Here is a 13,164-nt window from a genome sequence, read left to right on the forward strand (position 1 = left end):
CTATCTATCTATCATAGGGACACCAATTATGTAACTGAAGGGGCCCACTCTCTGGACACCGAGGAGGACACCCCCAGTCATCGAAGTCTAGTAGAACTGTTTCTAGTAATCCGTTTATGAGTGGTTCCTCTGTGCCTAAGAAACTTTGTTGGTGTCTGGAAGGCTGCCAGTTCCAATCCTGACAGAAGGGATCCCACTCTGTTGGGTCCTTAACCTACAAATTGCTCCAGGAGTGGTCTAAAATGGCTGACCATCTGCTGTGACCCCCAAAAGTCATGCAAGAACTCAATTTCCTCTTAGGGAGTAATACAGTATACTGAATACCAAAAAAAAAAACCAAAACCAAATGAAAGGTAAAGGGTTCATGCTCTGTAAATTCTGAAGTACTGTACGTACACAGAAGGGTGCTGTTTATGTAACCGACGGAGTGTGCGCTAACGGGAATCAATACTCCTCTTATAGGACACTGAGGGGCGCTAATCATCCGCAAACCAAGGGCTCCAAATGGGCTTCACCCGGCACTGTAAGAGATAATCATAATCATCATAGATAAATGCATTGGAAGAATATTCATTTAGAGCATTTCACTTCAATTTCTGTACATTCACATTCTTTACTTGACCTCCTCCTTCACAGTTCTTTTATTATAAAAATGTTGGAAGAACCTCTTCTGTCGACTTTTGGCCTTTTTAGCAGTATTTATTCCTAACTGCCATTTACTGTTTGTAACTTTTTTTCTACCCAGTACTGTCACGTCTTCATAAGTCCTATGGCTGATGCCGGAGTTAATTGTCTTTTACACATTATAGCGCGTTTTCTTGTTATTCTTTCTTAGCTCATAATACACATTGGTAACCATAAGGACAATGAAGCATATTATACACACAATGTTAATGGGCCTAAATGATCAAGTGAATACTGTATGTGAAAAATTAGCTTTGTTGTAAATAAACGTATGTAGGAAGTGAAAATATAAGATAGAATGAAACTTGGAGGGTCACAAGCTTAAATTTACAGCACATCAAAGTAAGTCCGACTCGGAATGCGTGTGTGTGGGTGGACATGCACTGCGTAAGATTATTATTGTGTACTTGCCTAATGGGGTTAAAGATGACTTATAAGATTATGATGCTTTACAACTGCTTATGGATCTGTGTGTGTAAATACGCTAAGAAAGTGACTTGCTGAGGGTTACACAACGCGAGGCGACAGATGGAAGGTGCACGTCTGTAACCACGGGGTGTCATGGCCAGTGCTTTAGCCATTAAACTAAACTGTGTACCAAAATCAATGGGCCCGAGGCCTCTATCATTCATTTTAGCTCTAGTCAGGTAAATTGTCAGTAGATTTTTGAGCAGTAAGTAAGCACTTTGAATCGTGAGAAAATGTAAAGAAATGTTATTGTTAATATTATTATTACTAGAGAGAGAGGTTAGGAACAGGCACTGATACATCACCCACCACACGATGAACCACCTCAGGGACCCAAATTAGGACCCGAGTGTAGCCGGCCGTGTAACACCTCAGCACCACACTAGTTTGAATGGAGTGGAACAGTTGAGGTTTTTGTACAGTGGCGGGCGTGCCAGTCCTGCCACCAACCCCTCAGTTTTCCCTGCCAGTTGGAGGACCTGCTTGCAGGTTAACGTCATACCCAGGACAAAGCATTTGCAGGTTAAAGGCGTTGCTCAAGGGACCAGTGGTGTGGAATCGCTTCAGGCATTTACAGGATTCAAACCGGCAACCTTCTGATTGCTGGAGCAGATCCGTAGCCTTATTCCTTATTCCTTATTATTAGGAGTTAACTCTTTCAGGAAGATGTTCAAAATTCCAGTTTGTTTTGCCTCTAATTTAATAACAAATGCCCCCCTCTGAATTTTATGTTGTGTGTTATACTGGAAAATCACATTTTATTAAAAAAAATGTAAAAAAAAAAACAAAATAAGGCCATGCATGGTGACTGAATTTGAGGACCCCGTTTAGCGGTATCAGCCTGAACCACCAGGCTACACCTGAAATTTCTAATCTCTCTATTATATAAATAAATCGTACAACGAGACGTGACTTTTTAAAAGATTTTTTCAAGTCCTGTGAGTCGAGACTTTAGCCATGAGATGTTTTTATGTCCCACCCTCCTTTCAACCACACACACGATACTCTCACCTCTAATATTCAACCACACACACGGTACTCTCACCTCTAATATTCAACCACACACACGATACTCTCACCTCTAATATTCAGCCACACACGGTACTCTCACCTCTCATATTCAACCACACACACGATACTCTCGCCTCTCATATTCAACCACACACACGATACTCTCACCTCTAATATTCAACCACACACTCGGTACTCTCGTCTCTAATATTCAACCACACACGGTACTCGCGCCTCTAATATTCAACCACACACACGATACTCTCGTCTCTCATATTCAACCACACACACGATACTCTCACCTCTAATATTCAACCACACACACGGTACTCTCGCCTCTCATATTCAACCACACACACGGTACTCTCACCTCTCATATTCAACCACACACACGGTACTCGCGCCTCTCATATTCAGCCACACACACGATACTCTCACCTCTAATATTCAGCCACACACGTACTCGCGCCTCTAATATTCAACCACACACACGTACTCGCGCTCTAATATTCAACCACACACTCGGTACTCTCGTCTCTAATATTCAACCACACACGGTACTCGCGCCTCTAATATTCAACCACACACACGGTACTCGCCTCTAATATTCAACCACACACACGATACTCTCACCTCTAATATTCAACCACACACACGGTACTCTCGCCTCTAATATTCAACCACACACACGATACTCTAGCCTCTAATATTCAACCACACACCCGGTACTCTCACCTCTCATATTCAACCACACACACGATACTCTCACCTCTAATATTCAACCACACACACGGTACTCGCCTCTAATATTCAACCACACACGATACTCTCACCTCTAATATTCAACCACACACACGGTACTCTAGTCTCTAATATTCAACCACACACTCCGTACTCTCTGTCTCTAATATTCAACCACACACTCCGTACTCGCGCCTCTAATATTCAACCACACACACGATACTCTCGTCTCTCATATTCAACCACACACACGATACTCTCGTCTCTCATATTCAACCACACACACAGTACTCTCACCTCTCATTCGTGTGAATGCTTTTAACAGACACAGTTTCTGCTTTCTCAGCTATTATTAATTTTAATGTTTTCCTCACTTTAAGTTCCCAATTAAAGAAGACGTATTATGTCCAAGTCTTATTGAAGAATTTCATCATGAAGGGTTATCAACAGTAAAAATGAATACACGGGCAATCCTAGCACCGAGAAATGATGAAATCAAATATGGATCCCATAGTGCACTATATAGCCTGAGCATAGCATCCCTCAGTTTAAATTCAACAGTTTTTATCATATAACCTAATATTTTATTTGCTTTTTTAATCACTTCTGCTCATTGCTTAGATCAGTGGGGACCCCCTATGGCTGCAGGTTTTTCTTCCAACCAAATTCTGTTTTTAGTTTGGACTCCTAGCCTAGTTAAGTAAGCCAATATTCCCCAGTTTTGGTGTTTTGGGGTCAATATAGACATTGACAAACTTAGTTTAGTAAGCTGTGGTGGGCTGGCACCCTGCCCGGGGTTTGTTTCCTGCCTTGCGCCCTGTGTTGGCTGGGATTGGCTCCAGCAGACCCCTGTGACCCTGTAGTTAGGATATAGTGGGTTAGATACTGGATGGATAGTTTAAGTTTTTATTAAAATGTACTAAGCACTTATATGGGGATAATATAGTTTTGTTTTTTTTTTACTTGTTAACAATATTTTTGTTCTAATTTTTCATTCTTCTTTTCCACCTGTTCTGGATATTTAATCCATTACTTCCTAATTAGTGGGTCTGACGTTCAGGTAGTTGCAGCCTTTTGTCATTTAATGTTATTTCTGAGGTGGCCATGATAGACTGGCCGTCCAGCTCTGTGCATGGGGTTACATGTGTTCTGTTCACTATGTTGTATTTGCTCCATTTTTGACACCCACTGCACGCCCAACCTACCTGTAAGAGGGTCCCTTTCCCAAGATTTCTTTCAATTTTTTTTTCCTACTGCATGGGTTTTTTTTTTTTTGAGAGATTTTATTTGTCTTAGTACAGAGTCAAGGCCCCAAGGCCTGGGCTAGAGGCTTGGAGGGGTGGGTTGGCAAAAAGACGACGCCTGTTAAAGCCCACTGAGGTGTGATTTTGGGCTTGACAAGAAACAAATTGTTGATGCTGTTGTGGTTTGCCCTGTTGTGACAAACAAGAGGAGACCATTCAGTCCATCAAGCCTGTTTGTTTAGCTGCACTGTGTGTTGTTAATGGTCAGTATTAAAATATAACGAAGGGAGCAAACTTCACGAAAAATGGACAGAGTAATAGAAAAACAACAAAAGAGAGTTAAGAATTTAAAGCTGTTCCAAATATAAAAATATTTCAAAAAGCCTTATAAATATAGTCAAAGTGAACTTTATTGTCATCTCAACCATATACAACTATTGCGAAGAAAAAAGAATAAATCACTTAAATCTACATCTTTTCTTATACTAGTTAACAAAGACAAGCAAACATTAACATTAAACAATGCGGCGTTCGGAGCTCTGTAAGCTGCTGCCTGCACGGGCGCCGCCATCTTGTAATATAAAAATCATTCTGCTGTTCTTTTCTGAAAGTAGAATAAGAGAAAAAGACCAGCTGATTAAATGAGATCAGTTATTATCACCGATTGTGAATCTGGTTGGAGTAAAAACCTGCTGCCTCTTTGGCTCTCCAGGGCAGAGTCTGGGAACCGCTGGCTTAGATGATGACAGAGTTGCGTCAGCATAAACCCTTAAATCCTTTTCAGAGGTTGCTTCCTTTAGCTTGACACCCCCATCTTGTATTTCTAATTTATTTGGGAAATGTTATATTATTTTTACTTGTTTACTTGAAACTTGGAAGATTGACACAAGGAACAATTTATTATATTGAATGTCCTCTGTTGTGCCAGGTTTCCTCCAAGAAAAATGAAAAACCTGTATTATCTTCTCCAGATTGTCTTAATTCTGATGTTTGGCATCATTCTTGAAAATGCAAACTAAGATAATTGTTATTTTTATTATTATTTTTTTTTCAGCTGCCTGCCCTGTCCTGTGTAGTGGTAATGGTCAGTACTCCAAAGGAGCTTGCATCTGTTACAGCGGCTGGAAGGGACCAGAATGTGATGTTCCTCTCAACCAGTGTATTGACCCCAACTGTGGAGGACATGGCTCCTGCAATGATGGCACCTGCGCCTGCACTTTGGGATACAAAGGAGAGAGTTGTGAGGAAGGTACGACTTCCTTATATTTCATCTGGAGACCCTTGTATTTCTTCTGTTAGATAGATAGATAGATAGATAGACATGAAAGGCACTATATAATAGATAGATAGATAGATATGAAAGGCACTATATAATAGATAGATAGATAGACATGAAAGGCACTATATGATAGATAGATAGATAGATAGATAGATAATGTGAAAGGCACTATATAATAGATAGATAGATAGATAGATAGATAATGTGAAAGGCACTATATAATAGATAGATAGATAGATAGATAGACATGAAAGGCACTATATGATAGATAGATAGATAGATAATGTGAAAGGCACTATATAATAGATAGATAGATAGATAGATAGATAGATAGATAGATAGATAGATAGATAGATAGATAGATAGATAGATATGAACCACTTAATAAACAAATACAGTGGTGCTTGAAAGTTTGTGAACCCTTTAGAATTTTCTATATTTCTGCATAAATATGACCTAAAACATCATCAGATTTTCACTCAAGTCCTAAAAGTAGATAAAGAGAAACAAGTTAAACAAATGAGACAAAAATATTATACTTGGTCATTTATTTATTAAGAAAAATGATCAACTATTACATATTTGTGAGTGGCAAAACTATGTGAACCTTTGCTTTCAGTATCTGCTGTGACCCCCCAATAACTGCAACTAAACGTTTCCGGTAACTTCTGATCATTCCTGCACACCGGCTTGGAGGAATTTTAGCCCATTCCTCCGTACAGAACAGCTTCAACTCTGGGATGTTGGTGGGTTTCCTCACATGAACTGCTCGCTTCAGGTCCTTCCACAACATTTCGATTGGATTAAGGTCAGGACTTTGACTTGGCCATTCCAGAACATTCACTTTATTCTTCTTTAACCATTCTTTGGTAGAACGATTGTGTGCTTAGGGTCGTTGTCTTGCTGCATGACCCACCTTCTCTTGAGATTCAGTTCATGGACAGATGTCCTGACATTTTTCCTTAAGAATTCCCTGATATAATTCAGAATTCATTGTTCCATCAATGAAGGCAAGCCGTCCTGGCCCAGGTGCAGCACAACAGGCCCACACCACAATACTCCCACCACCATGTTTCACAGATGGGATGAGGTTCTTATGCTGGAGTGCAGTGTTTTCCTTTCTCCAAATGTAACGCTTTTCATTTAAACCTAAAAGTTCTATTTTGGTCTCATCTGTCCACAAAACATTCTTCTAATAGCCTTCTGGTTTGTCCACGTGATCTTTAGCAAACTGCAGACGAGCAGCAATGTTTTTTTTTGGAGAGCACTGGCTTTCTCCTTGCCACCCTGCCATGCACACCATTGTTGTTCAGGGTTCTCCTGATGGTGGACTCATGAACATGAACATTAGCCAATGTGAGAGAGGCCTTCAGATGCTTAGAAGTTACCCTGGGGTCCTTTGTGACCTCGTCGACTATTACACGCCTTGCTCTTGGAGTGATCTTTGTTGGTCGACCACTCCTGGGGAGGGTAACAATGGTCTTGAATTTCCTCCATTTGTAATCAATCTGTCTGACTGTGGATTGGTGGAGTCCAAACTTTTTAGAGATGGTTTTGTAACCTTTTCCAACCTGATGAGCATCAACAACTCTTTTTGTGAGGTCCTCAGAAATCTCCTTTGTTCGTGCCATGATACACATCCACAGACATGTGTTGTGAAGAGCAGACTTTGATAGATCCTGTTCTTTAAATAACACAGGGTGCCCACTCACACCTGATTGGCATCCCATTGATTGAGAACACCGGACTCGAATTTCACCTTCAAACTAACTGATCATCCGTGAGGTTCACATACTTTTGCCACTCACAAATATGTAATATGCGATCATTTTCCTTAATAAATAAATGACCAAGTATAATTAACTGGTTTCTCTTTATCTACTTTTAGGACTTGAGTGAAAATCTGATGATGTTTTAGGTCATATTTATGCAGAAATATAGAAAATTCTAAAGGGTTCACGAACTTTCAAGCACCACTGTACTTTATGTAAGGCACCAGGTACTTTCATGGAGGAATAGACAGATACGTATATGTAAGGCACAACATGCATTCAAGGATAGATGGATATATAGACAGACATGAAAGACACCATAGACATTCAAGAAGAGATAATGCTACATACACACAAACCTAAGAAGCATTTTCAAGGCTATACAGAGGTAACCACAATGGAGTTGGAGAGTAGGAAGATGCAGTTGCTGGCTCCTTCTGCCCTTTTTCACCGAAGACTGGGAGGTTAACACCTGTGACATAATTTCCTCCTTGACCTTGGCAGTCTCATCCCTTAAACCTAATTTGATATCTAAGAGGGTCAAAGACTGTAAGACAACATTCAGTACTGAATCCATGACTGAATAAGAGAGAGCTCTGTATTCAGAACAGGTTTCTTTCTGTTAAGGGAAATGAATTATGGACTATAACAATCCCAACCCTTTTTTTTCATTCTTATGTCAGGCATCATCTGGCTGTGCGGGAAAAGTCAAGGTTCAAACAGGACAGTAGCGATTTCCTTATCAGAGCTTGGGAGGAGCCACCTATGCATACATTTGTGACATTAGCTAAATTGAGGGAGAGCTGGGCACTATATAAGAATAGAAAGTGCTTTCTTATTAACTCCATAGTGCTTGAACTACATGAAGGACCTAATGCTTTATTCATTGTTTAAAAAATCTTTTGTACATTGTCTCCATAGTCACTAATTGTTCTACTGAGTGATGAACGTCATCATTATTGTCTTCCTCTTTTCAATTCTCTCAATTTTCGCTAGACCTGAAAGACATACAGACAGACAAATAAATAGATAGATAGATATATATGAAAGGCACTATATAATAGATAGATAGACAGATAGATGTGAAAGAGCACTATATGAAAGATACATAGATAGAGAGATGTGAAAGGCACTATATGATAGATAGATGTGAAAGGCACTATATGATAGAAGGACAGATGTAAAAGGCACTATATGATAGACAGATAGATAGATGTGAAAGGCACTATATAATAGAAAGATCGATGTTAAAGGCAATAGAAAGATAGATAGACAGATAGATAGATGTGAAAGGCACTATATGATAGACAGATAGATAGATGTGAAAGGCACTATATAATAGAGAGATTGATGTTAAAGGCAATATATAATAGAACTTTTTTGTCTCCAATATTTGGCATGCTCTTGTCTGCTCATTGTTTGATGTATTAGTCACTGTTGTCATTTATACAAAGTAGTCAGAAAAGCTCGCTTGCTTGCTCGGTCTAACCGACATGCAGCACGTTGCCACTCTCTGGTGCCAAAGCCCGGTCGACGCTCTTTTCATCGGCGGTGTGCTCCTTAGCAACAGCTCTCCCTCAAGTACATCAACAAGAAAAATAGTCCAATATTCTGCAAACCCTTCCTCCTCGAGTGCCACACTGTCTTGTTTCAGAAAGCTTTTCCTGATACAGTAATCCCTTGGCCCCTTTCATTAGGGCCTCGTGATTGGTCGCACTTTATCCTCTGTGGAATACAAGCAGCTCAATGGAGTGCCAGGTGGCATTGAATCAGCTGGTGCAGAAACAACACTTTTGCGGATTATTGCATAATATGAAAGTGTTTGGCTCTGGAGACCTCACACTGTTTACTTCATTGTACCTGTACCCGCAGCTCATGACGCAATATTCAAGTCAAGTCACTTTATTGTCACATCACTTGACACGGATGTACAGGTGAGTGTAAAACACGTGTTCAAGGTCCACAGCAGAAGAAATATATTAATTAGAGTGCAGATTTCTACAATGCAGTATACACTTAAATACATTTAAGTATCAGCTCAACAGTCACACACTGTACAAAATAAACTCATTACATAAATAAACACTTAGATATGCCGACAATTCGCACAATAATAGTGTGCATACTAACAACACGAAACAGTAGTGCTGCAAAGGAATGGAGGAGCAGCAGCATGAATATGGGGGTGAGGTGGGGTGCAGGTAAACGTTCATACCAGACACAATGCACAGGGGCGGCACGGTGCTGCTACTCCCTCACAGTCATTGGATCAGGGTTCATGTCCCTGAGTCCTCCCTGTGTGGAATTTGTTTGTGTGGGTTTCCTGCAGCAGTCTAAAGATTTGCAGGTCAGGTGCATTGGCGATACTAAATTGGCTGTGGTGTGTTTATGTGTGTGTTCACCTTGTAAAGAACTGGCGCCCTATCCAGGGGATTGTCCCTGCCTTGTTCTCTATACTAGCTGGCATAGGTTCCAGCACCCCCCATGACCCTGTTCAGGAATGAGCAGGTTAGAAAATGACTGACAATGCACAGTTCAGTTTTATGGATGAAGCTGTTTTTGGAACATGCTGGTCCAGGACCTGATCCTACAGTATTGTCTGCCTAAAGGTAATAACATGAACAGTACATAACCTGGGTAACTGGGGCCACTGATGGTTATCCTGGCAGTCACTGCCTGACGTTTATGCCTTGCAATGATTTGAAGGGCAGAATGCACTACCCTCTGCAAGGCTCTGTGATTGAGGGCAGTGAAGCAACCAGTTGGGGTGCTTTCAGTGGAGCAGGTGTAAAATGATCTGAGGGCACACAGGCTCATGCCATACTTCTCACAGCCCCCTGAGATTAAAAAAAAAAAAGGCATTGCACCTTCTTTACCAGTTTTTTGGTGTGAATGGTCCATGTGAGGTCTTTCGTGATATGTACACCAAGGAACTTAAAGCCGTTCATCTTCTCCATATTAGTCCTATATATGGTGATAGCAGAGTGTACACCTCATGACATCCTAAAATTCATTGTAATTTTATTTGGTCTTAGTCACAGAACAGAGAGGCAGTTTTCCTTGAACCAGTGTGGCTCAGGGCTTTGATTTCATCTCTGTATTCAGTCTTATTACTATTGAAAATAAGACTCCCCCACTGCTGTGTCAAATTTCACAATGATCTGTTTCTACCCATACTGTCATGGGTATAGTGGGAATGTATTAGAGGGCTTAGTACACATCCCTAGGGGGCTTCTCCCATGCCGTCAGTGTGTGTAGAGGAAGTGATGCCACCCTGTTTAACGAGCCTGGCGCCGGTCCGACAGAATCGTTCAGTCCCATAGCTCTGAGGTTGCTGTCAACAGGGAATTGTAGGAGTAAACGCTGAGCTGTAATCTACAAACAGCATTCTCACGTGTGTGTCTTATGTCTAGGTGGGAGAAGCTGGTGTGTAATGTCAGGGCAATTGCATCAGCAGTGGATCTGCTCAGACAACAGACAAACTGTAGTGGGACTAATGTAGTAGGCAACATGGAGCAAATAAATTCTCTGATCTCTGATGCAACTGTTAAATGCATATCTACTGTATTTGATAGGCAAATTCCGTGCTGTATCTATCTATCTATCTATCTATCTATCTATCTATCTATCTATCTATCTATCTATCTATCTATTATATAGTGCCTTTCATATCTATCTATCTATCTATCTATCTATCTATCTATCTATCTATCTATCTATCTATCTATCTATTATATAGTGCCTTTCATCTATCTATCTATCTATCTATCTATCTATTATGCCTTTCTATCTATCTATCAGTTATATAGTACCTTTCATATCTATCTATCTATCTATCTATCTATCTATCTATCTATCTATCTATCTGAAGTGGAAGTTCAAAGGAGCAACAGCAGCTAAGACATGAAGTGGTAGACCATCTATCTATCTATCTATCTATCTATCTATCTATCTATCTATCTATTATTTATTATTATCTATTTATGAGTTATATAGTGCCTTTAAACACACAGAATTGGGCCATTGAGTGCAATGGAGCAACAGCAGCTAGAAAAGTGGTAGACCACGCAAACACACAGAATGGCCTCTCCTCTGTGGCCTCATTCACAGCAGAGCTCCAAACTGCCTCTGAAAGCAACATCGGCACAATAAATGTGTGATGAGAGCTTCATGAAGTGGGTTTCCATGCCTGTGCAGCTACACAAGCGTAAGATCACTATGTGCTGTGATCAAACATCGGCTGCACTCATGAAAAGCACATCTCCATTGGACTCTCCATCTTCCCTGGGGTGATGAATTCTCACTTTACTATCTGGCAGTCTGATAGACCAGTCTGGGGTTACTGGATGCCAGGAGAACGCTACCTTCTGGACTGCATAGTGCCTACAGGATAGCTTGGTGGTGGAGGGATGATGGTAGGGTTTGGGCTCACCCTCTTGGTGCCAGTGAGGGTCCTGTTAATGCTACAGCATGCAAAGACATTTTAGAGAATTGTGCACTTTGCACTTTATAGCAGACCTTTAGAGAAGACCCTTTTCTGTTGCAGCGTGTGTTCTTGTGTTCAAAGCCACGGAGGAACTCAAGTAGAGAGCCCTGATCTCAACCCTACTGAGCACCATTGCGATGTATTTGAACGCCGACTGTGAGCCTGGTGTTCTCATCCAGCATCAGTACCTGACCTCACAAATGCTCTTTTGGGTGAATGGAAACACTGCAAAATCTTGTGACAAGCCTTCTTCAACACTTTTATCCAAACCAGCTTACAAAAGAGGTCAAACATAATCGACTAACATCAGCCTGGGGACTGTTTTGAGTTTTACAGGACAAGTTTCCATAATTGACCATCACAAGTGAAGAGCGACACAAGACTAGTTACTCTTATTTTAGCTGTTAAGAAGCTCACATTAACCGTTATTAACTAGGGAGATCCTCACAGAACAAGCGAGTCTTCAAACGTCTCTAAAGCACACTGAGAGAGTTTAGATGGAGGTGGATAGCTCACTCCACCGCCTGGGAGCTTCACATGAAAAGAGTCTGCATTGAGATTTGATGCGACGCAGAGGTGGTTCTCACCAGACGGCTTTCATTAACAGACTTGTGTAGGTGAGACGGAACACAGGACCTCATGAGGAAAGTATTTGAATTTAATGTGTGCTACCATAGGGAGCCAGTGTGGCGGCCTGAAAAGAGGAGTGACATGCGTCACTGCAGATCTTTACAAGCAGGAGTACATACATGCGCTACCAGGCCACTGCAGATGACTGAAAATGCAGCAGCGTGTCCCGTATTCAAGCAGCCACATTTTATACCGCGTCCCAACTTGGAAACAACACAAGTGCCATGCAGAGCAACCCGTCTCTGCCTGCTATGTTGGAAGATGTGTTTCTTCCATGAAGAGTGACCAATCAGGGACGTCGCAATGAGCAGGATCCAATCCGGGATGAGCCACGTGAAAAGTACAAACCAACCAGAGTAGGGGTTGCCGACTCCGGTCCTGGAGGACCACCGTGGCTGCAGGTTTTCATTCTAACCCTTTTCTTAATTAGTGACCTGTTTCTACTGCTAATGAACCTCTTTTGAATTAATTTTAGTTGACTTGTTTAAAGATTTGTTCCCCTAAATTTCTTCCTCGTTCCTCTGAATTGCTTCATTTCTTTCCTTAAATGGCACCCAAACAGAAATGAAACGTGAAGTGAGGGAACAAACAGAAGACCAACTAAGTCAGGACCTTAACCTCCAACCAATTTCATTCCAACCAGTTGCTTAATTAGATGCTGAGTCTTGTTAATTAAACTCGTTCTTCAATTCCATGGCTTGTTGCTGCTCTCATTCAGCAGTAGCAGACATTTCTGAAATTGTTGATTTTCAATTTTGTAAGACCACTGGTCAAACGTTTTATGGACCTGAGCAGATCAGCATTCCTGAGACTTTCATCTTTCCTTATTCTCAGATATTGTATGATGGT

General features: G+C 41.0%; 1 protein-coding gene across 3 annotated transcripts in view; it reads left to right on the plus strand.

The window, feature by feature from the left end:
• The window catches only part of LOC120542238 (teneurin-2-like), a 1,685,504-nt gene that overhangs the window by 1,422,472 nt on the left and 249,868 nt on the right, over positions 1–13,164 (plus strand). For all 3 annotated transcript variants that reach the window (XM_039774544.1, XM_039774546.1, XM_039774547.1), the window contains one exon: positions 5,203–5,397. In XM_039774544.1, coding sequence (XP_039630478.1) covers positions 5,203–5,397 — 195 coding nt within the window. The remainder of the gene's footprint in view (positions 1–5,202; positions 5,398–13,164) is intronic.

The sequence above is a fragment of the Polypterus senegalus genome, chromosome 13 (assembly GCF_016835505.1).
Source record: "Polypterus senegalus isolate Bchr_013 chromosome 13, ASM1683550v1, whole genome shotgun sequence".
NCBI classification, from domain to species: domain Eukaryota; kingdom Metazoa; phylum Chordata; class Cladistia; order Polypteriformes; family Polypteridae; genus Polypterus; species Polypterus senegalus.